We start from the raw sequence: 25429 nt of genomic DNA, 5'->3' as shown, positions 1-25429 counted from the left end.
CACAGACAAGTTGTCCGTAAATGTGCTATGGTCACTCAATACCCAGCCTCAGAGGACCTACCATCTGGGGAGGGAGAGAGGCTGTGCAGGCCCTGTCCTGCCTGCTCAACACATGTCATGTCATCCTCTGGACAAGACTGGCTCACCTCCCCCCTCCCTTAACTATGGATATGGAAGATGGCAGGCCCCTGTTTAAGTAGTGATATCTGGGATAAGGGCCAGACTAATTACAGATATGGCATGAGGCCTGCAGGCACCATCATGGGCAGCCCCTCTACTTGCACAGTGTGCCATGTGGCTATTATAATTTTCTATGAGAGCCTTCATAGGAAAAAGAAATGGGAAGCACTGAATTAACAAAAGCACATCTTAAGGGGAGAAGTAAGTAGCCAAGGTATCTTGTATTGTCTTTTTAAAATTTTTTATTTTTTTAAAGATTATTTTTTATTTATTTCTCTCCCCTCCGCCCCCCAGTTGTCTGCTCTCTGTGTCCATTTGCTGTGTGTTCTTCTGTGACCGCTCCCATCCTTATCAGCGGTACTGGGAATCTGTGTTTCTTTTTGTTGCGTCATCTTGTTGTGTCAGCTCTCCGTGTGTGCAGCACCATTCTTGGGCAGGCTGCACTTTCTTTTGCGCTGGGTGGCTCTCCTTACAGGGCACACTCATTGCGCGTGGGGCTTCCCTATGCGGGGGACACCCCTGCGTGGCAGGGCACTCCTTGTGTGCATCAGCACTGCACATGGGCCAGCTCCAGACGGGTCAAGGAGGCTCGGGGTTTGAACCGTGGACCTCCCAAGTGGTAGATGGACACCCTATCCATTGGGCCAACTCCGCTTCCCTTTTGTATTGTCTTGATAATCCCCACCCAGCCTAAGATATTTCATCTAGGTGCAGTCCTGGAAGAAGACATGACTAGAGGGATTTCTTTAATCAGCCACATAATTCATTTCCATAGAACCCCACAAATGAGCATGTCAACAAATAATAAAACAAGAGACCTAGTCTCCTGAAAGTTCTGGGGTCTTTCTTTCTTGGAATAACTGAGAGAGACAGACAAGTGCTCAGGGCATATACCAAGTCAAACTGGAAACTCAGGGGTGTGTGAAGACCCTCGTTCACTAAGAAGAAGGTCTTTTTTCTATTATCAAAGGCACTCACCCTCCAGCCTCTAGAGCCATCATTCAGATAGGGCCTGCTTCCAGAATGACCTGATATTAACCCAAGTTTCCACAGATTGTTTTCCATGAAAGACAAATGAGAGGAACTTTTTAAGCTCCAGATTTCAGAGTAAGATGCAGAGAACATCTAAGAAGAGTAAAGTAGAAAATATATCTCTCTCTGGACAAATTATCATATTGCTACTTTAAAACGTGCAGAGAGCTTTTATTCCTATAAGAACATAAAGTAACACATCTAACAACTATAGTCATGCCATATATAAAGCAAAAAGCAGGAAATATTTGTAACCCCTGTGCTTTCTTCCCTTGTGTCATGAGAATACAAGCACTAATGTATACGTTTCAAATAATTGAAAAGGACTGTGTCTTATGTATGACTACAAAGGTAATTTACTGAAGGAAGGTAAAGTCTAGAGAAGCAAGAGAATTTAAGACTGAGGCAAATTAGAAAGAAAAGAGCCAGGAGTCTTATACTCTTACTGAGAATCATTCCTCCTTTCCCACTGGGAGACGTGAAGACAAGGACTAACTTCACTAGAGAAAAGGAAAAAGGACAATTGAAAAGTTTATGAGAGGGAAGTGGATGTGACTCAAGCGGTTGGGTGCCCTCCTACCACATGCGAGGTCCCAGGTTTGGTTCCCAGTGCCTCCTAAAAAAAAGACGACGAGCAGACACAGAGCACACAATGAACAGACACAAAGAGCAGGCAGCAAGTGCAAACAATGAGGGGAAGAAATAAATAAATACAATAATCTTAAAAAAAAAAAAGCTTATGAGAAAACAAAGACCCTGAGGAAATTTTTCATCTGTTGCTAGAAGGATTGGGAGAAACCTTCAGTACTCTGCCCAGAAGCCTGAGGCCAGGATGGTACTTACTGACGCAGGCGATCAGGTCATGAAAGATGTCCTTGGGGAAGAGGGGGTGCTCCAGGCCCCGGAAGTAAAGTTTCAGGACGCCAGCTATGGAGTCCATATCATGGTCATTCTGGTCCCCAGCCAGGGGGTCCTCTCCTAAAGATAAATCCCCACAAAAAGGAAAGACATGTGAGAGAGACAAAAAACCACACATGAGAGGTGGTGGTAGTGAAGAAGGGTGATCTATTTATGTCCTAGTCCCAATCCATCAGCTCTGTCTCATGAGTGGTGGCCAGCCAGAGAATAGGTTAAAGCAAAAACTGTTCAGCTCAGGGGCCGGGTCAGAAGAAGGGCAGAAGGGTATAAACTCTCTCACACCAGACCAGTTCAGGACACTTCCTGTGGGCTGGGGATGGGACACAGCAACTGCCTCTCTTTTACAAGAACCCTGGAACCAGGCCGGGACTGAATCCTTAAGGGCGGAAAAGGAGGCCAGGGAGAGCAGCTCCTCTGACTAGCGCTCACCTCCTCTGGCTTGCAACAAAGGACACCTACTTACAGTAGAACAATCATGCTGGAGCTCCCTATGGAAAATTTCATATCAGATGTAATTAGATTTAACGACAGGACCAACCTCAAATTGAAACGATATATATCCATTACAGTGACGGAAATTGCCAACGCTTGCCTATTACCTTAATAGCCCACAAGGTAATAAATGGGCTACGATGAACAGGCACATTAGCCTTGATATTAACTGCCACCAAGAATTCCGGATGAAGCCATAAACTGCCCAGATATCATAGTTTAACTTCTTGGGTTACAGTAGATCATCCACACGAGAGAGGCAGGATAAATGGGGCTAAGGAAGGAAGGAGGGATCTTGGTTTCTCCTTGCATATATGAGAGCAGGTCCCCAGGTGAAGAGGGAGACAAGACGGCTTCCTAACCTCGGGGTACTTCCCAGGGGAGAAAAGATGGAGCTAAAACCCCCTGGGTGGGAAAGCAGGGAGGAGGGTTGGTAAACATGTGGTCTTTGCTTCAAGGTTGTTTCCTCACCTCTCTCAAAGGCGTTTTTAATATCATTCACTTCCACCTGGGATCCGGATACCCGGAAAATTCCTTCATGCTGTAGTCCTGGAAACACACAGGGAAAAATGATCAAAAAGAAAAAGCAAATTCACAAACATAGTTCCAAGTATAGTTGCAAATCTCTCTCTCCCAGCCACTGTATACTTAAGCACACAGGAAATCCAGTCTTTCTTTTTTGTGCCAAAGAAGAATAACATGTGTGCAAGTATGTGGGAAAAGTCCCTGGAGTGAATATAAGGCATCAGCCTAAAGAAAGCACTGAGTTAGAGACAGAAGGCTAGGGATGCCTGTACCTGGCTCCACTTTTCTTTTTTTTTAAAGGAGTTACCAGGGATTGAACCCAGGACCTCATGGGAAGCAGGCACTCAACTATTTGAGCTACATCTGCTACCCCGACTCTACTTTGAGAGGGACGAGGAGGCAAGCTCCCTTCCCTGCCTTTGCCTTTCTTTTCCCACCTGCAAAATGGGGAAAGTGACCACAGGGAAACATGGATTTTGTGGGAAAGCCACTGCATACTACTCAGAGGAGTTTTGTAAGGTCTGAGTGACAGCGCTTCTGTAATTATTGCTTTAGCTGTTCTCACACTGTTTGATTGTTCCAGGGACAATGATTTCAACATTTATGAAAAAAAGAGGATATGAAAATACAAGTTATCAGTTAACAGATATTATTTCCAGACACTGTGTTGGATTGGTTCCTAACTGCAGCTTTACTCTAAAGACAAACATGCATGAATGATATCCTGATAATGTGCTAAAAAACCCTGGTGTTCTTGGGTTTTGGTAGAGCACAAATAATCTAAAAAATAATGCTTGTATAGTGCTTTGCTGCTAACATAGTGTTTTCAAATAAATAAACCACCTGTTTTTCATAACAGTCATGTAAGGTAGGAGTTAACTCAACCCTGTTTTCTAGATGAGGGCTTGATGAGTTATGACAGGCCTTAAGTTACAGAAGTAATAAGAACCAAGGCAAGGACTCAAACCCAGGCTCCAATTGCCATCCTATCCTCATTCTTCAATGCCAGGCTGCCAATGCCAGGCTTGTGGGATCTCTTGGAGTAAAAGTGTAGAGAGGGCGGGGACCACATTTGTTAGCTTGCACAAAGGGATGGCTTAGATAGCACCACATATACAACTACAAAACCAATAAGAAATCTGTTCATTAGTTTGGGGCCTGGGGGGGTTGGACTGAACTAGCATTTCTAATCATATCACGTCTGCCCAGCAATTCTCAGGAGCCCTGTGTCTCAATCCTGGGCATTTTGTCCAAATCCCTCTGTTATGACATAATCCTTCAAAATTCTTGACATGTCAGAGAAATCTACAATAAATGTGTTTTTAGGAAAACAAAACATTGTAACGCTACATTTTGCCCACTGTTTCAGGCTACCATCTCAATGGGGGACAGCTGGATTCCATCAGCTATTTCTTTGGAGGTAAACCACACAGCCCAGGACTGAAATCCTGTATCCAATTGAAACAACATTAAGAAGTAAGCAGAGGGAATACATTACCTGGCTTGTAATAGGACTTAAATGGTCTGCTCCTCTATGGGAATCTCACAGAATATTCCTTACAGAACGGCAGGCAATGTTAAAACCCCATTAGCACCAATGTGATAGTACCATATTAGGTATCAATGGAATGTAGGAGCCAGATAATGCTGTTCAAACAATGAATGCAAACAGCAAGTGTTCTGATAAAAACAGCCATATACCCCAGTGACTTGTCAAAAAACCCAGTCTATTTTAAGGACATTTCATCTCAGGGACTGGCTGCTTAGGGTGTTCTAGCTGGTTAAGCCATTGTCCAACTTCTTAAGAGAGGGGCATCTCTGTAATTCTTGGCACATTAGAACACCAAGGAAAAGCAGCCCTGGTCCATAGGTCCAGGACAAAAAGAAATCAAAGGGGAGCTTCTTGGGAATCAGGCAGCAGGCCTGACACACACTACCTTTCAGTCTGCTTTTCACTTCCTGAGAACCTAGCTCTAGAAGGACCACTGTGTGTTCTTGCTCAACAGAAAGAATCTGTGCCTAAGCTGATGGTTCTGAAAGCAGAAACATTAATAAATGAATGGCAAGTGTCGAAAAAGTTAAAAAAAAAAGTAAAGGAGAACATCAGTTGGTTTTTTATTATAATGCAAGTAAGTAATCACCTGACACATTCCCTTTTTTATATTCTCTTAGTGCACATTAACATAAAAGTGTAAAACTGATCAATCAGACTTGGAAATGGCATAAAACCTTCCATTTTGCATTGGATCCAGCTGTTGCCAAGAGTTGCTCCCCTCCTCATGGAAATGTTTGTCATGGTTCTGTCTCAGTTGTTCCTCATATCCTTCTCTTTCTTTAATCACCCTGATCCACCATTTACAGATGAACCTAAGCTTTCTCATCTATAAATGGGAACTGTCTTATCTATCTCCCAAGGGATATGAAAATAGTAAGAATGTGAAAATTCTCAGCATTTAGTAGGGCCACAGACCCTATTGAGACTGACAAAAGTTATAGCAGCTATTAAATGCACATGCATAAAAAATTGAACCATAATTTTATAGGAGTTTATGAGTACCTTAAACTTATATTTATGAAAAAATTCAATTTAACTAAATGTTTTTTGAGCAGCTATTGTGTGCTAAATCTTTGTCTCCTTCTGCACTGTGCCTATACAGGGGCAGGAGCTGGTACAGTCAAGCTACAATGTCTGGAACCTGTCTGCTTTTCACCTCTTTCATGGCTAACTCTGGGCCAAGCCACCATCATGCCTTCCCTTGGCCACTGCAGTACCCTCCTACTTCCACCTTACGAACTTATCTCCATACAGCGGCCAGGGATCCTTTAAAAAGGTTGCTGCCTATTCAAAATTCTCCCAGGGCTTTGCATTTCACTCAGAATAAAATTCACACACTTACTTAGCTGACAAACCTTCCAGTGTCTGGCGTTCAGCTACATTGCCCATCCCCTCCTCTTCACTCACTCTGCTCTAGCCACACAGGCCTCCTGAGTGCTGTTCCTTGCACACGCCAAACACACTCCCTGATCTGGGGTCTCTGACCTTGATGTTCCCTCTCCCAGAAACACTCTTCCACAGATATCCATGTGCCTTACCCCATACTTCCTCAAGTACTCTGCTCAAGGGTCACCTTCTTAGGAGAAGCCTTTTCTCTGAATAACCCACTTAAAAGTGTCCCTTTCCATGCCTTCACCTTGCTTTACTTTTCTTCATGACACTCACCAGTACATTATATATTAATTTATTTATCGGCTAATCAGCTGATTGTCTGTTTATCTGTCCTTTAGCAGAATTTAAGATCCATGGAGGCAAGAACTTTTTCTTGGCACTTAATACGCAATCAGTAAATATTTGTTGAATGAAGGAACGAATGAACGCATGAGATGCAGGGATGAGAGAGCAGGATTTCAGACTCTCTTCTTTCTATTGCCCTTTAGGCACAAATAATTTTTCCTCCTCTGAACTCTGTTTGGACTTATCTTTGTCAACTGTTTGACCATTAATCATTACTATGTTGTGAAATTTCTAATACTGCTATTCTGAATGACTATAGCATGTCCCTCCTTATTTAACTCTTCATGTGCTTATTTATTTCCTCCCATCTGCTTCATAAAACCTCTTAAAGATAGGGACAATATATTACTACTCCTTTTTTTCTTCTACTTGGCAACTCACGGTGTCCAGCATTGATCAGTATATGATAAATTTCTATTACTGTTCAGTAGTGATAAACAATGTTATTTCAAGTGAACAGAGATAAGATTAAAATATTGTAGCTGTTTAGAAAAAGTCACAGGCATACTGAAATAATTACTATTCTAAAAATGAACCCAAGCATTGTCCCAGTTGATAGAGAGAGGGGAAGGCAAGGGCAGGGAGAGAGAATGGCTGCCTCTGAATCTAGAACAGCAATCATTTACACACCTCCCTAATTCCAGGAGGTCATTCTGTCCCTTTTCCTATTACCAGACAGGACTGCATCTAAAAACAATTTCTGATGCCATTCCTAGAAATCTCCATGGTTCTATCTCAGGTATCTGAGCTTTCTAAATACTCTGAACACTTGGGGAAAAAAATCAATTTTCTGGCAATTCATCTCCATTCAAACAGAAGATAGCATGACTTGGATCAGGTATAAGAAGGAGCCGGCCCTGTAGACTCCCAAATATTGGATACTTTATGATCAGTTGCTAAATGAAGTTGTATCTAGTGAGACCAAACTAGGAAAAAACCTGAATATTACAAATCAACAGGACATTAGAAAAGAAGTTGTATTCCAGAGTCTGATGCAGAAAGCCAAAGTTACATAACGGTCAAGGCTATACAGGGGGAGATACCTACACAGGCAAGACAGTGAGTAATAACAAAACTACCACCATCTAACACCAACTGTACTTATTCACATAACAGTTATAATTAAAAACTCACTCTCAAGCTAGAAAAGGGTGAGCAGTAAGTAGCTGAGGCATTTCAGGTCAAACCATACACTGTCCTTGACTCAGTGTCTAGGTATGGCCATTCTAAGGGTGGCAAATATATGAACAAATAAGATCTGATTTCTTTTCTCAGTACATCAGGATAGGAAGTCAATCCTTCTTACCATACAAAGAATTCCTGGAAGTCCTTCCCCAACTTTGCACAAATATGGTCATGGCTGTAATTCTACTTACCATGTCTGCTGATAAACCGGATACAGCTTTCTACTACCAGAGGAATTGCCTGGCTGGAATCCTGAAAAGCCATAGAAAAACACATTAGCATCTCCAAACAGGGATAGCCCAGAGTCAAAGAAGATGGGCCAATGGTGCGGTACTTGTCTTAGCTGGATCAGTGGCCAGCCATAGGGAAGGACCTGACCTTTCCTCCAACCTCACAGCACACACAACCACTTACTGGAATGCCATACAGATGCCTTAATTTCAGCATGTCCCAAAGTGAACTGATTACCTTTTATCCCAAATTCCCAGCTCCCCAGTGCCAGCCATCCAGTCAGTCACTACATTCATCAATTTGTCTCTTAAATTCATTCATTTCTCTCCATTTTGACTACCACCACCCTTTCAGTCAGTATTTTTCCATTCCCAGCCTTGTTGATCTCCAGTCCATGTTCCTTCCCTCCCTTCCTCCCTCTTTCCCTTCCTTTCTTCCTTCCCTTCTCTTTCTTTACATAGTGGTTAGGTGATTTTTTAAAATGCAAATCTCACTTCTCTCTCTAGATTGAAATCTTTCAGTCTTCTCATTACTCTCTTTACACAGCCTAGCATGTCCCAGATCCTGCCTTTGCCTCACTTCATTTTCTCCCACTCCGCTTCAATCTCTTTGTTACAACTGCACTAGCCATTTTTCTCTACCTCAATAAGTTCTACTTTGCATGAGCTGTTCCTGTTGCTGGAATGCTCTCGCTCCAAACACTGCCCCTAACCCCCCCACTCCTTTGGGTCTCAGTGTAAATATGACTTTCTCAGGGACTTTTTTTCAGACATACCCAAACAAGATCAGGTTCCTGTCTACAGTTCTCAGCACATTGTACTTTGCTTCTCAGTTCTTTGTGAGGTTGTATGGGTATTAAGTATTTGCACTTGTCTCCACTCCAGCCTAAGCTCTTCAAGGGCAGATCCTATGTCAATTCTTGGGTGTCCAGTGCTGGCCATGCCCTCTCACATAACAGGTGCTCAATTAATGTCAGGTGAAGGCAGCAGAATGAACCAATGGAAGCTTTAGAAAGGGGGTTTTCTTGGCACAAAAGGTAGGAAAGGGGAAAAAACAACCCTGGGAAAGAGGCGAATACTTGGTACTAAGCAAAGAAGCATGATCTCCCAGATGTTACTCTGCCATTTTGCTACACAATCCTGCTTAAATCATTTAACTTCTTTGGGCCTCAATTTGCCATCTACAAACGGGTGGGACTTGGTGGTGAGGAAAGTAATATTGCTTATTGGCACATGAAAATTAGTGCTGACCATTTACAGAGGAATTTACAGAGTGCTGAGCCATGTACTAAGTGATTTAGATGGACTGGTCTTGGTAGCAACCCTATGGGTATGTACTATTATTATTATATCTTCATTTTACAAATAAGGAAATTGAGGCTTAAACAGGTTTAAGCAGCTGCTTATGATTGCAGAGCAGGTAAGCAGCACAGCCAAGATTCAAACCCAGACAGTCTTCCTTCAAGCCCAAACACTTCATCACTACCCATACTGCCTGATGAGCTTGGCAAATAATGCCAGATGTGTGTACCAAATATCATAAAAAATAAGTAGGGTTTAATAATGCAGCTAAACACAATAATTCATCCCTGGGGAAAAAAGAAATCAGGCAGAGGGGTGCTAAACCTAACTGGGAAGGGCTTGGATGTTAAAGACAGAGACTAGCCTCTCAAGAAGGATGAGTCCTTACGGATTCTGCCTATTTTGCTGGTTTGCCTATTCCTCTTCCGTGGCTCTGAATTTTCAGCTGTAGCCATGGGTTTTGGCTACTTTTAGGGAAGCAGCTGGGTCTCACGAGGAAGTCAGGCTGAGGGAAAAGCATGCTTGGCCTCTAGCTCCCAAGCTTGCTGGTAACCAGGAATGCCGCCAAATGGAGCAATGTGTGTGCCATTGTGAAGTCGGAATCAAGAAGGTCTCAGTGACCCAAATGCTCATCTGCGTGACCCCCAAATCCATCTGCTTCCTCAAGTTTTCCAGCTATGGCTGCCTCTCGTCGGATTCACTGACTTCTGTCGGTCAGTGTAGAGCAGTCTTAGAGGAAGAATCTTTGTCCTCATTTCCAAACTCTAATGAAGAAACTAATGTAAGAAAACCCCATAGCCCTATATTTTGGACATCTTTATGCTTCTATCCTCTTATTATATTTTCATTTACAAATTGTAGCAGTGAGAGTGAGCACAGCGATCTGAGGATTATGAAGTTTTGTTGTCCCCAGATTTATATAGAAAGACCCAGAGGGAGAGAGGCTGGGAAGCTCACACATAACTGGCTTCAAGAAGTTATATGAGGGAGGCAGATGTGGCTCAAGCAATTGGGCGCCCATCTCCCACATGAGAGGTCTCAGATTTGGTTTCTGGTGCCTCCTAAAGAAGACAAACAGATGCTGCAATGAGTAGACACCAGAATGAGCAGATGCTGCAACGACCACAACAAGCAGGGAGTAGATGTGGCTCAAGCAGTTGGGCACTCATTTCCCACATGGGAGGTCTCGGGTTCAGTTCCTAGTGGCTCCTAAAGAAGATGAGCAGACAACGAGCAGAGAGACCAGGGAGCCATCTTGTATGTATGTGTGTATGTGGGGGGGCACTTAAATAAATAAATAAGATTTTAAAAAGTTATATGAGAGAAAATTTCTACCTGGACTGGCAGGAAAGAGAATATCAATGGTACTTAAGGGGAACTATGTAGGGTTGACAGGAAGCAAGGCATCAGAGACATTAAGCTGTATGTTTCTGGTTACCACCAGCATGTCCAAAGATCCCAAAACAATAATCTGTGGCAGGGAGGGTTGGCCCAAGACAACCTGTCCTACTGTATAAGAGCATTTTTCTGGTCCTCTTGCCTTGGGTACAGATACCAGGGCTTTGCTTTGTCCTGCCATCCTCTCCTCTGAGCTCTGGGTGAATTTATTATCCAGGATGTGCCTGTGTGCTCCTATGGCACTGCAAAGACCTGTACATCACCATCAACTTTGCATACAGCTGACAGAGAAGTTTCTATGTGCTTTTTTTTGGTCATCTCATTGCTTTTTTTTTTTTTAAGATACAAAGATCACACAAAATGTTATATTAAAAAATATGAGAGGTTCCCATATACCCCACTCCCCACACCCCCCACTCCTCCCACATCAACAACAACTTTCATCATTGTGGCACATTCACTGAATTTGATGAATACATTTTGGAGCACTGCTACACAGCATGGATTATAGTTTACATTGTAGTTTACACTCTCTCCCAGTCCATTCAGTGGGTTATGGCAGGATATATAATGTCCTGCATCTATCTGTCCCTGCGGTATCATTGAGGACAACTCCAAGTCCCGAAAATGCCCCCACATCACATCCCTTTTTCCCCTTTCCTTGCCCTCAGAACTCCCATGGCCACTGTCTTCACATCAATACAATTTCTTCCATAAAATAAAAAAGATATGATACTGGGGAAGAAATGGAAGACACTGCCTTGCCACTGTACATAAAGGACAATACCTACTACAGTGATGAAAGGCAAAACATACAAAAAAAATTGTTTATATTTTTCATTTTTCTAATACCCCAATTTATTTTTTACTTTATTTTAGTTTTTCTAAGTTATTTATTTTATTTTTAATCTTTAAACCTACCATTACTATTTCACTTTCCTATTAATTCAATTTGGAAATATATTAGGCTTCATTTTTGAAGAAGTTTTGAATCACAGAGGGCTTCAATTATGGCAGGGGAGGAGCATTGGTGAGGGCTGTCATTGATGGGGGATGCACGGGTGGGAGGGAGTTCTCCGGGGCACACATACAGGGTATATAGATACGTTCGGATGTTTACTGGGTATTGACATAGTTGGGTAGAGTTTTTATACGTGTTTTTATCCACAGTGTCTGACAGGAATTTCCCCCCCTCTCTCTCCTCCAGTGTTAGATTCCATGTCAGTTTAATTCTTTTTTTCACAAAATTTTTGGTCAAATAATCTCAGGGATAGAAGGGGCCATTAAGAACAATTAGGACAAATTCCTATCCAATCATACTGAGGGGAGGGAGCTTTAAACCAAATGTGGAGGGAGAAGGGTAGCAGGTATGTTTTGGAAAAAAATAGTAAAGCAGGGCATCCAGTGATTTGTAGGAGAAACCAGGAAGGCAGCCAGATAGTGCCTAATGATGCAATTGTTTGGCCTAATTTCTCCTCGGTGAGGGGGTTAGGATTTATGTCGAGTATTTATCTCTATCACATTTGTTAAAGCTCTTTTCACCAAGCAGGGAGAAAATACAAGACTCCACACCTGATTAGATGTGGGTGAAAGATACGTAAGAGATCTGGGGCCTCAGAGACTGTGAAATTTGGAGGTAGGCCCCAGGAACAGAAATAGAGGGGTGCTAAGGGGTGAAAAAGTGGTGGACAAAGGGAAAGGGACTGATGCTGAGGGGAGAAGGTACTATTCTCAACTTTCAAGCACAAGTGTCCAGTCAGTCAGTTGGGAATTAAATCCAAGGTCTCCGAATGACAGCATTATAGGGCAAAAGGATGTTCAGTGAAGGAGAGATTCATCTAAAGGAATACAACTGACAAGGATATGGAGACAAGTCAAGACAGGGCCAAGCCTTGGGGGAAATGCCTACATTTCAAGGAATGGAGAAAGAACAGCAAAGAAGATATGGGGGCAAAGGACAGGAAAGGAAAAATGCTGGGACTTGAAGGGAACAGGAATGGCCAGAAGAAGCAACTGAGGCATCTCCTTTTAAGGAAAGGTCTGGCAGGTTTGAATCTAGACTTTGTTAGGGCCAAAAAGGACTGGAATCCATTAGGGACCCTTAAAAACCAAAGCTACCAGATTCTTCCTCTGGTTTGCCTGAGTTGCCATAACAGACATTTACTTCCTGGTTACTTACTTAAGATTATTCATCTTCTAAATTACTTACTTTTAATCCTCCTGACTATCTTAGAAAAACTCTCTACTGCTCCACCATTAGATTTGATCTGCTGGAGAGAGACTGGGGCAAAAAATGAAAACAACGCCTTTACTTCATTGGGCTTGTTGGTGTATTCTGGCGCTCTTTTTACACAAATCTAGCACCAGACAAATACGCTTTGCCTGCACCTGCTTAGGTGCAGCAAGCTGCAACCCAGATGGGGGCAGAGCCCCTCTGATGATAAGCCGAATCAGGGGAGCACACCATCCGCCAGCCCAAGCTGGGGCTCTATCCAACAAGTGTGGTCTCCTGCATTCTTGCAGCCAGAGTGGAGGCTGCAAAGCCCTCACTTCATTGATAAGTGGGAGGCCTAGTTTGAGTCTAGGAACTGACAGGAACAAACTTCCAATCCCACTCTGTTCTTAGTGGAAAAGGGAAAAAGGCTTGCTGCCTCTTCAAGATACTCACCCTACCACATTAATTTTCAGTGCAATAAATTATCCCTAGGGTACTATGCCCCTCTCTAGCTTTAAATGACATTATTGGAGAAAGTAGAAGAAGGAAGAAATAAGGAACAAGAGGAAAGAGAATTGCAATGAAATTTTTATGATTTAAAAAATGTATAATTACATATGATGGGGTTCTCACTAAAATGAGATCCAAGAAAGTGAGGGGAAAAACAAATAGAGCAAAGCTGTCATCCCAGTTCCCCAGAGGGACTACCCATCTGAGCAGTGAGATCAGTGGAAAAGACCGCTGGGGTTGCCGACAGCACAAAAACCATGCACCCAGGACATTTCATCATCTCCCTGTGGCTAGAGCCACTGTGAATTATCCAAAATGATATTTAAAAGCCTGGATTGGTTTCTGTGGTACACACAAAGATATTTCTGAGCTCTCTCTCCATCCTCTCCCTGCTGCTTCCTGCTTAGCTGCTAGGAGCTTAGGAGACATAAAATCAGGTCAGTATTTGCCATGAAGTATAATTAGGAAGTCAAATTTGCTACTGCAAAAACAAACAAGCAAAAAACCACAAAAACCTCAATTAATTTATTTTAAACTAACACAAGTACTGTTTAGATTATCCATTGATGTGGATTATCCAAGCCACTGCTTTCTAAGATCCCTCTTAATATGGCTAATAAGTGTTGGCTGTCCAGTATAGATTTTTATACAACACTGAGGATCATGTGCAAAACTGCAAAATTCAACAGCTATTCCCTATCATTTCTATACCAGACTTCACTTTGCATATTTAGCATGTCTTAGGAATACATCTAGGATGGCCACACTACCAGAAATAAACAAACAAAAATCTGCAAGCTTAAAACAAGACTGCTTGGTCTAGATGATTAGCTGCTGTAGGTACTGACATATTGGTACATATGTAGAAAGTCTGAAGCCTGACTCCAGGTCTCGTGGAGAGGTGATGCCATGGGCAATTCTGGCACAATTAGCCACAGTCAAACCAAATCTGTGGTATGTAAGAGGGTAAATGAGCAGAGGCAAGAATGAGACCATGACCACTACAATTAAATAAGCTAAATTAGTGAAGTTGCCATAATATTAAATATACTATGACTAAAGGGTACATTCTAGACTGTGTGCCTGTCTGGCCCACAGTGGAGTTCCAGAAAGGACTGCAGGATGTAATTGTTTCCCAAGCCAGCTCTTGCCGGACCCTTACCTGTTTCCTCACAGTTGAACTACGCCTGTGGTTGATGCCACCAAATCACAGAGGACCAATTCAGAAACAGGGAGGAAAAAGAGAAATGGGGACAGAATGAGACAAATAAGCACTCTTTAGCTCAGAAATAAAATATCTTTTTAATAATTAAAAACATTCTTACTGGGAGTTTGTGAAACTAATCACATTATTCAGCTCAAACTCAGAAACGGTGAAGCTCATTTACTTTCTTCACACAAAAACAGAGGTCCCCACGCTTAATGTCTACCACCATTTAAAATGAGAATTGGAAGGGACTGATCCAATTTGGGTGAGACAATAAGATCTTTCTGTCTGTAAGGAGACACTAGTAAACACCAAAGGAAGCAGTTTTATTATTTTTTTGGAAACCCTTCAGAAGACAGGGAGCAACTTTTCCAAAATTGAGAGATGGAGTGTCCAGAATGTAGGGAACCTTGGCGATCCTAAGTTTTCAAGCTTGTGTTTAGCCTCAGAAGCCTTATTCTCAAAGGCAATCTGACTCAGAGGCACAATATGCAAAATAAGTAGAGCAGGGCTGCCCTGCTTTGAGTGAAAGTGGATCAGGGCTACTTTGCCCCCTCCAGCAGCTACACCTGAGGAATATCTTTGGACTCCTAAAGCTTCTCAGATCAAATGCGTTTGTCTCACAGATGAAGAAACCAGGGTTCAGAGAGGGAAAGAGGGTGGCCCAAGGTCACAGTGAAATAACATAGCAACAGGGAACTCACCTCAGCTCTTATAATTCCTACCCAGTCTTCTGCAGCTATAGGACCTTAGGTGAATTTTTACTAAGAGTCTATCACTAAGAAGATCTGTTCCACAGAATTCCATTTTCCTGGTTCTCTCCAAGTTATCAAACTGCCATATTAAGGGAATCTTTATTGTAATCCACAATGACAAAAGGATGAAAGCCAAATGAAGCTAATTCTAAATAATGAGCCTATAATTGTAAATGGCCTCATGATTATTGTGTGTTGGCAGATATAAGTGGTTGATATAATAGGCTAACCCAGGGTCTCTAAGGAGTCCAGCCCATTAAAGCGCTTTCTCCACTTAAATCAGCACATTTGTAGGCATCTGAGAACTTCTGGCTGCCTGAATGCCTTGCTCTCAGGCAGCTCATGAGCTTTCTCAGAGCAGCATAGTGACTGTGAGGGAAAATATTTGGCTGGGGTAGGAGTGGGAGGGGAAGGTGAGGTTGGTCTGGGAGGACTGCAGACTTGTTCGTCAGGCAAGGATTTCTACTAACGCTGTTTGGAAAGCCAATGCAGTGTAATATTTCATTACCCAACAACAGCCACCAATTTGGGTCTGTTATCTTTTCCACAGATGAAAAATCTCAGATTAGATGCTATTTCTTGATCTTCTTTCTCAGGGTCAGAGACTCCCCAAAGCCTATATGTGGAAGTCTAGCAGCTAAGGTTAGGCTATAAGGATCCTCCAGGGTCAGACACTTATTTCCCTCGCAACATAGTGGCTTTGGGGAGTCTCTAGGACTATTTCAGTAATCAATTCCCTCAGTTCAGCTCAGCAAACCCTATTTCCTTTTGAGACCAGCAGAGGTCCAGAAGGCAGGGGTAAGAAAACAACCCCACCCCAGGCCACTCCTTTTCAAAGAAATTTAAAGCTTTTACAAGGCAACTCCTTGGTTCTTTCCCAAGCTGGGATTGCTCCCCACCACCGTGGGCCTCTCCTTAGAGTCCCTTCTCAAGACTGCCCCAGGCCACACCTACCTGGCCAGACTGCAATCTGTCCGCTGACCTGTTGGAAAGATAAGGCAAAAACCACACATTAAAGCAGAAGGGGTAAATGTGGGAGACCTGCGCCTAGGAATTACCATGCCTTCTGAGGGAGCCACTACTGTGAAGAGCCTTCTTGACAAAAAGGCTGTTTCTGATACTGGTTCACAGCCTAGGGTTCCAGGTATCCTCAAACCTTAGGAATATCAACTCTGCTTCCCAGTGGGAAACCAGGGGTGGAGATGGAGGGACAAAAAAAAGGAGCATCGTGCATTATAGAACAAATTACTTGAAATGTCCCTGGAGAAGAAATCCAGCTTTTCATATGTGTTTGTATGTTGAGGGTGTGTGTGGCGTGGAGGGGGATGAGCTTGCTTACTCCTGAGTGTATGAACACACGAACACATGTGCGTGTACAAACAGGAGTTGCTGGATATGAATATTCTAGTTTTTGATTCATACCAAGTTCTCCTGGTAGGTTGGGCTGGGGTTGCAAGAGATAGGTGAGATTCAATGCTGATACTGCTATCCAACTATGGTTCTCAATCCAATAAAGGGCCCTAAAATTAAATGTAATGGGTCACAACCAATTTTTAAAAATGCAATAGAAAACATTAAAGCTCATAACAAGTATTCTTCTGTTTTCTAAAAAAAAAACAACATACGCATGTGTACAGAGGCCATGATGGACAATTAAATGTTGCATGCTGTGAGGCCATGGTCAGTCTACCTTGATCTGTATTAAACCCAAGCAAAGGCTGAGCTGGGGAGGGAGAAATCAGCCCCACACTCCTCATCTAAGCTCCTAGAAAGAAGCAGGGGTGGCTGAGGGAGGATAGGGCTGTTTCTTTCCTTTAAAGGTTGCTAATTGTTGATTACAGTTCAGCTCATCTTGAATAACACCCTCCCCCACCCCCAACAGCCTCTCATTACCAAAGGCTCAGCTTTCATCTGCAAAAATATTATTCTGAGCCATTATTTTCAACATCTGCCCCATTTCCATTCCAGAATATTCATACACATCAATTATCCCTCTGTGGCAAGAACAAGGGGCTCTTGCATTATGATGACAAATACATACAGAAGGCAGGAACATGATGACTTGCCCATAGGAAGATCTACAGCTATTTTTTTTCCTTATTGCTGGAACATGTCATCTGTAGATTAAGGCAATTTGCAGCTAGTGAATGGTCACCAACCTTGGCCCCTCGGGAGCAGCACATTTGGTGCACGTATGTGTGTACACATGCACAGTGTGTACACACGCACAAATGCCCCAAAGGCTCTGCTCACAGTCCACTTAGGGGCTATTAGATATTCTTGACAAAAGAAAATCACTGTTATAACTCTCTTCAAATAGCTCTGGGCTTTCTTTCCTCTAATTCCCCATGGAGCAATCTGATAAAAGACTTTCTACAAGCAAAGTTGGATCGCAATGTCCAAACTTGTTCAGCCTGAGTCCCTTGGGTGGTGGGAAAGAAAGAGAACAGAAGTTACCTAACAGACTTTCTTCACATAAAGCAAAATACCTTAAAAATCACAAGATCAGAGCCATTAGAGGAAAACAAATTAATCATCTGGAGGAATCATCCAGGGCAGGTGAAGGATGGGGCAAGAAGGGTGGGTAGGAAGCTCTGGTATGAAAAGTGGGGCTCCAATTCCCAAGGTCAGTGAGCCAATGAGTATTGCATACTTTCTGATACTCTGTAGTTTGTCTGAAGAGTGCTTAAGAATTTATTTTAAAAACATCAGACCTCTGTGTAAATGCAGGTTTGCCTTGCACCGATGTTACCGTATATTCCCTGTGGCCCGTCTTTCCACCTCTAAGTCAGAAGATTACAGGGACAGGGAAGAGGTGGGGCAGGGCATTTGGAGGCATCCACAAGCTGGGAATCCCATTAATCAGAGGATGCTGAGAGCTAGACAGGAGACCTGGGCAGGATGCCAAAAAACCCAGGGAAGCTTCTCTTTTAACCTTCGCCTTCTGTTTGACAGCTGAGGAGAGACAGTCCACAGTGCTAGTTCAGTTCTCTACCTTGCTACTTTTCAGGATCTGGTTAAAATCATCCTGTAAGATGAGACAGTCCATTCATCAGCATGGCCTCAGCATGGCCCAAGCAGAGAGAGGGCTGCCACTTAAACAGCATCAGGACCCTTTAAAGCAGAAGGCAACCTATGTTGTACCTTGAAGCTCTAGAAGCTGCTGTCTACCCATCATTCCTACTTTGAGAACCTTCTCCACTCCTCAGAGCAGCTGGGTATCTCATCTCACAGCTTCCTACTTTTCTGCTCCAGCCTCAGTTCTGCCACGGGAGCCAGGAGTTTTAACAAAGTGTTGGAAGAGCAAATAACCCACAGTGCCTTTTGTGGCAGAGGAGGCGAAGGAGGGGGACTGGGTGGAGAGCCAGCACGCTCCATTTAAACAAATAGATGATGCACATTAGTGCTTCATTAAGCATTGGCCTCTCCCCATAAATCAAGCAGTCATTTGAGGCATGTGCTCCCACATCAAACAGAATCCGAAAAGAACTGTATTCACATAAAAAGATTGGTTCACTAAGCATAGGATGGAGGCGTGTGTTTGGCAATAAAGCTCAGGGCTCAGCCTTTTCCTCACTGCCAAACCTGCAGCAGAGTTCCCACACTCACTTTCTCCCAGGGTTTTCTGGAGTAAGTCATGCTTGGCTTGTAACTTGGTGATGAGGTTCCTGCCCTCCAGGTACTCCTTCATTTTCTGTAAGGGAGAAAGAAGAGTGATGACTCTTGAAGGAAAAAAAAAATCACAGTTGCTCAACTGTATAATCCTTTTTTTAAGAGGTCATTTGGTTGCCGGTCCAATTTCCACCAGGTTGGCTTTTTATTTCTTTAAGGCCCTAAGCATATGGCCAACTGCTGGTTTTCCTGGTAGCTTAGATTGCAGCTCTGTTTTCTGTGTGCTCCATGTTGGCCTAAAGAAACTGTCTCCCAAAGCCTTTCATCCATTTTTTTTCACGTCTACTGAAGAAAAGCAGGGAGGGTGATGGACTCACTGAGCCCTAGTCTTCATGGTGTAAGGACACACACCTGCCACTTGTCACCTCCACTGACATCCAGGCCCGCCCTGGCCCCTCCCAGCTTGCATTCCATCATACCAGAAGTAATGCCAACAGCAGGCTCAGCCCAGACCTCAATGCAAGGCCAGCATGTGGAGCATCTGTATCTGAGCTGTGTCCTCATCAGCCTTCCACTCTATTCTGCATTGAGTCTTTATAGAAAGCCTGGGGTTTCTAAGCAAAGTGAAGCATTGCCCTCTGCCCTCAGCATACACACATACTTGCTGTTCCAGACACAAGATGTGGTTATGGAAATGCAGTGACATAGGCTCCAATGGTCAAAACTGTCTATTTCATCTCTTTGAGCCCTTGTCTGACCAGTGAGATATGGTATTTTTCCCAGACAACCCATCAAATCTTCAAAACAACCCTATGAACACATACTAGCATGATTCCCATTTTATGGATGATGATGCTGAGGTTTGAAGAGATTAAATAAATTGCTCAAGGTCAAATACTTAGTGAGTGGTGGAGCCAGTATCCAAACATATGTAGTTTGACAACTCAGCACATGTTCTTAACCATTATGCTAAATGCATGATCCATTATGGTTCAGGGCAGGAAAGCAGAGAAGAGAAGGAGAGAAGCAAAACAAAACTTCACAGTATTAATTCTTTATGTATAGCACCTTACAAGTTTTAAAGTGTGTATTCTGTCATTTGACTCTCATAATAACTCTGTACAGCAATAGGGAAGATATTTTCTTATTAAATATGGGAAGATGATCTCAGACTGGTCAAAAGAATTGCTGATTGTTAAAAGCCATCAAGTGGTAGTGAGCTCTTAACCTTATGTGTTTCCTTCTCTACCCCATAGCCATTTATGGGGATCCTAGTTTGCCTTGGCTTTCTCCTGCTATAACAGTTCATCTGATGGATCATCTGCCCATTTCTAAACTCAGAAGCAAAATGGCAGGGTTTGCTCAAGTGTGATTCATGAATCACTGGTGATATGTGAGCTAGTTTAGGTGGTAAGTGGATTAAAAAATTTTAAGTTGCAATAGGTATGCCTTTCTTTTAATGTATATTCATCAAAAATATAACTATATATCAAACTCTTGGTTTCATGGTTATTTACTACTTATAATGAGGATTAATAGAAAGAAAATGTGGAAAAATAGGAATTACTTTTACTCTATACTTTTCAGAACAGTTTGAGCATTTTACCTTTAACACACTAGTTGGAAAACAAAGAAAAAAAATATCTTTCTCTGGGTTGCGATCCCTGGCCCTCCCTTGTTCACCCAGATGCTGGGACAGCAATGTTGCACTGCCACTGAAGAGTTTATTACTCACATACCTTTCCCTCCAGACTATCTATTTTCTATGGTCAGAGGCCATGTCATTCATTATCCTTTGCCTCCCTGATGCTTAGTATTATGCCTAGCAGGTAGTAGACACTCAATAAATGTGTGAAGAATGAGTAATGAGCAGTCTCAGTCTCCTACAGAAACAACCTTCCTTAGCAGCTATAAGCCAAGCCTCTAAGTGTGCTCCACTCCCCTACAATGTAAAATACAAAACAAATCTACCTAATAATTTCTGCTGCCTTATGGCCTGGCCCCCTGCTCCTTGGTGCTTTGGTACAAGAACATCTGCATGAAAGTAGGCTCTGATATCATCTTTCCATCTGCTCCAGAAGCCAGCTCACCTGCTTTCAGTCTCCCCTTCCCTTGGGTGATATCCCAGCTCCCAAACAATGCCTAATTGTGAGGCTTGGGGCAGTATTTTAGGGCCCAGAAGTGCAAAATCTTCAGGAAACACCTACTGTTGACAACTCAACACTCAAAGGCCTTTCTTCGGGAGGTATACCCAGGAGACCAGGAAGGTTTCTTAATTAGAAAAATTTCACCAAAAAAGCTGTAACTATCAAAACAAGACCAGGAGACCCAGAAAACAGCCAAAATTCTGAAAGGAGATAGATGCAAATTCCTTCCTTTCAGTCATGTTTCTGCTTGTGATTCCAGAATTTTTTTCTTTCACTCGCGCTCACAGTTCGCTAGTTAACTCTGCTGTCACTCGGTGAACCATTAAGATAAATAACAATCTGATAAAGAGGTATGATGGATTATATTTTCGAGTTCCATTAAATCCTGAAGGATCAAAACTGTGTCATGATATGACCTGCATCCCTAATAATGGGATGGAAACAATGGTTGGGTATTTTCCATCCAGGTAAGCTGAATATGGGAAGGCAAAGGAATCTTATCCTGCACCACGCAGAGTTTGCAGGCATGTTATTTATCACTTCCCTATCCCTCCCAGAAAGTCAGCATGCATCTGTGTGAGAGATAGACTGTGGATAAATAACCTTGCCTTTATTGGCAGAGCTGAGTTAGAAGGCTTCCTTAGCTGCTAGACAGACATACAGGTGAAGGAGCCCAAACAATTGAGGGCAAGGGAGGAGTAGGTGGATTTTCAGTGAATTCTGGAGACCAGAATCTCAAAATCCCCTCCTCAGGCAATAAGGGTCATTTTCCTAATCCAAAGCAAATTAAGTAATTAATTTTCTTTAATTCCACTCCTGTTTCCCTCACCAAAACACCCAAAAGTAATGTAACTACCTGGACTTTTCCTCAATGGAAAAGCAAAAGAGAGAGTGAGTTTTATTCTAGTTAACTCATAGATCACTAAAATAAAATAAAATATCTAAAACACAGACTGGGAAGTACCCCACCCAATATTAGAAAAAGTGAATAGTTCTTTAAAAAGCAGGAATGGAGAAGAGTCTATTGGGCGTTTTGTTTGTTTGACAATGTGAAACTTCAAGTTTTTAATAACTATTAGTAATAACCTCTTTGATTTTCAAATTTCTAATTGGCTGTTATTAGCAAAGAATTTTATCTACTGAGAAGTGTTAATATAATAAGTTTTCTTTCTGTGCCCTTCTTCCCTCACAGACATTTTCTTGTAGTAAAATGTAAAGATCTACATTGGAATATTCCAGTTCTACTATTTACTAATTCTTCTACCGTGGGCAAGTCACCTAATCTCCCTGAAGCTTGGTTTCCCTTTATAAAAAGTGGGGACCACTGTGATTCACACAGGGTATGGCATGTAGCAAGTAATGAAAAATTTGTTCCTTTTACCTGAACACCTGCTCAGTTAACCTAAAAATATTCCTTCCATAAACTTCTTTGCTTTTTATTAATACGTAAGAAAGCTGAATCAAAGCTGAAAGCATCTGGCCCTTTAAAAATAGTAAGAGGCATGAGATAGCTTTTCAAATTCCACTAAAAAAACCCCTTTTGATAAACACATTCATACCATGAGGGCAGAAACTCATGACACCTTGCTTATGCCCTGGATTTAATCTGCGTGAACCCGAGGCCACAAGTATCTAATGCAGCAAAGGGCAGGGGGAGGGGGAAGGAGTGAGATGCACCGGGCTTGTACTATGCGCAGAGGCACATACATGGCATTACTGTGGCTGTTTCCCTACCATCCGGCCATGCTGACATTTCCCCTCCTCCCCATCAATTTTTTTTTCTTTTTTTTTTCCCCCATCAATTTTTAAAGAAAGAAACCTGTCCTTAACCAGGAACATATTTCCCCAGTTTAACTGACAGGGCAGGGGCATTTATTCATTTGTACCTGCTGAATACAGATCTACTGAGTGTCCCTTCACGGTGCAAGGATTAGGGGAATATCAAGACTGAAAAAAGTCTTGGACTCTGGGTTCCCAGTCTAGAGGTCTAGAGTACTGCCCAATGGCCAAGGCATTATCTCTTGTCCTATTTCCTTACTCAAGCCTGTCCCTAAGAATTCAGGTGGTCTAGTGTTTTTTTAAGATTAATTTATTCCCCCCCCCCACTCCCCCATTTTGCACTCGCTGTCTGCTCTCTATGTGTTCTTCTGCGTCTGCTTGTCTTCTCTTTAGGCAGCACTGGGAACTGATCCTGGGACCTTCCCAAGTGGGAGAGACGCACTCAAGTCTCTCGCGCCACCTCAGCTCCCTGGTCAGCTGTGTTACCTATTGTCTTTCCTCTGTGTCTCCTTTTGTTGCATCATCTTGCTGTGCTAGCACTCCCCACGAGTCAGTCTGCTGTGTGGGCCAACACTTGGCATGGGTCAGCACTCCATGCCAGTCAGCTCTCTGCTTGAGCCAGTTTGCCGTGCAGGCCAGTGTGCCTTTACCAGGAGGGCCTGGGAATCGAACGCTGGACCTCCCAAATGGTAGGCCCAAGTTTCCCAGGTGATGTTGTTTTATCAGTCTTAATCCTTAACCCCTTCCCCAGTCCATCTCCCAAGAAGAACTCCAGAAGAATTACTTAGGACATACTTAAGAGAAATGTCAGCCTAGAAGGTTATGACAATCCTTGGTTAAAGTGAGCATTACCACTCATAAGCAGAGAATTAAATAAATGACTCCCATACACTAAAATTCTGTGCAGTCATTTAAAAAGGAAGCAGATCTTTTGGACTAATATGAAAATAACACCCAAATTAAATTAAGCCAAAAAGAAGCCAGGTGAAGAATAACATGAGTGGTACACTTCTACTTATGTTCTTTCAAGGGCAAGTGATTGCCTATACATAGAATATCCTTGGAAGGGCACAGAAAGTGGGGGCCTGGGATGGGAAGATTTTTACTTTTTCCTATATACCCTTTTGAAATTTTTTATATCTTTTTAAAACCTATTTTTAACAATCACAATTAAAAAGACAATGGGAAAAAGATATTGCTGCACCATATATTATAGAAGAGGAGAGATACAAAGCCAAGGAGATCAGGAAACATTCCTTTAGGGCAAATCAGAGGAGAAAGTTGTTGACCTGTTTCTGAGCTTTTCCTCACACCTCAACTTCTTTAGCCGGGCATAGAGAAAAAGGTTGTGGCTGACAGGCAACCAGGGTTCTGGTTTCAGCTCCAGCTGAGGCCCTTGGGCAGGCCATCTTCTCAGAGTTTCCGTTTTCTTTGATTTGTTTTTAAATTTTTCAAATGAAAACTTTGGGTTAAATAATTTTATAAATTTCTTCAAAATTCCATGATTACTTCCCTGAGACTCGTGCAACAATTTACCTTTATAAGTCAGGCTTCAAATTTCCAATTGATGTCATCTGGGCAGATCAATCTGCTAACAGCTGTGAGTGGTCAGGGAGCCTTGCTAACAGTTCTGTCACTAGCATACTACCCAAAGGTCAATCAAAGCTACAGGGGTCCTCTTCCCAACTCTTTAAAAGTCAGAAGCTTCTTGCAGGATGCACTGCTCTGATGTTGTGAAGGATACAGAGAAATACACAGACAACATTTTTAGTGGAGGCAACAGACTAGAGAAAGCACACCTGCAGTTGTGATGGCTTTGTATGATTTGGCAAGCACAAGCAGCCACTTGGTTTCATGCTGGCACCCCTTTTCCTGAATGTCCATTAAACAAACCCAAAAAAGCCCTTTCAGCATGAAATGAATTATCTGACCTATTTCAAGTACCAGTCATGAAAATGATAAATCTCTTGTAAATCTGTTATTACACAAGCCCATACAAAAACTATTTCTCTTAGCTAAGGAAATCTGCACACAATTTTGATAAGTAACACCATGGCCACAGAAGCCTGGAAATGGGTTAGATAACATCAATGCACTGACAGAAGGTAAAATGTTGGGCAGGATTTGAGAGGTCAACAGTTTGAATACTGCCATTCCTGCTTTTACTAAAAGTTAACCTTGAATACAAATGCAATAGCATCATTTAAAGCAAAAAAGTAACTCTGACCAAGACCGTGTTAAATACAGAATTTTAGGGCCAAAATTTCTTACCTAACCTAAAAAAAAGGAAGTCTTCTCAATTTAATAAGTTTAGGTGATTTAAGTAGTGTTAGGGAAATGGACTTTGGCCCAGTGGTTAGGGCGTCCGTCCACCACATGGGAGGTAAGCGGTTCAAGCCCCGGGCCTCCTTGACCCGTGTGGAGCTGGCCCATGCGCAGTGCTGATGCGCGTAAGGAGTGCCCTGCCATGCAGGGGTGTCCCCCTTGTAGGGAGCCCCACGCGCAAGGAGTGCACCCGTAAGGAGAGCCACCCAGTGCGAAAGAAAGTGCAGCCTGCCCAGGAGTGGCGCCGCCCACACTTCCCGTGCCGCTGACAACAGAAGCGGACAAAGAAACAAGACGCAGCAAAAGGACACAGAAAACAGACAAC

General features: G+C 42.7%; 1 protein-coding gene across 9 annotated transcripts in view; it reads right to left on the bottom strand.

Annotated features, from left to right (window-relative positions):
• The window catches only part of SRGAP2 (SLIT-ROBO Rho GTPase activating protein 2), a 261250-nt gene that overhangs the window by 28632 nt on the left and 207189 nt on the right, over positions 1–25429 (bottom strand). For all 9 annotated transcript variants that reach the window (XR_011645545.1, XR_011645544.1, XM_058275104.2 and 6 more), the window contains exons 11-16: positions 18851–18935; positions 16196–16223; positions 14442–14466; positions 7816–7876; positions 3094–3171; positions 2056–2190 (exon numbers count right to left, since the gene is read on the bottom strand). Coding sequence is in view for 7 of the 9 variants with exons in the window: in XM_058275104.2 (XP_058131087.1) it covers positions 2056–2190; positions 3094–3171; positions 7816–7876; positions 14442–14466; positions 16196–16223; positions 18851–18935 (412 nt within the window). In the remaining 2 variants the exon portion in view is untranslated. The remainder of the gene's footprint in view (positions 1–2055; positions 2191–3093; positions 3172–7815; positions 7877–14441; positions 14467–16195; positions 16224–18850; positions 18936–25429) is intronic.

This window comes from Dasypus novemcinctus, chromosome 13 (assembly GCF_030445035.2).
Source record: "Dasypus novemcinctus isolate mDasNov1 chromosome 13, mDasNov1.1.hap2, whole genome shotgun sequence".
In the NCBI taxonomy this organism is placed as follows: Eukaryota; Metazoa; Chordata; class Mammalia; order Cingulata; family Dasypodidae; genus Dasypus; species Dasypus novemcinctus.
Note: the sequence above shows the minus strand (reverse complement) of the source record. Positions and strands in the feature narration are given on the sequence as shown.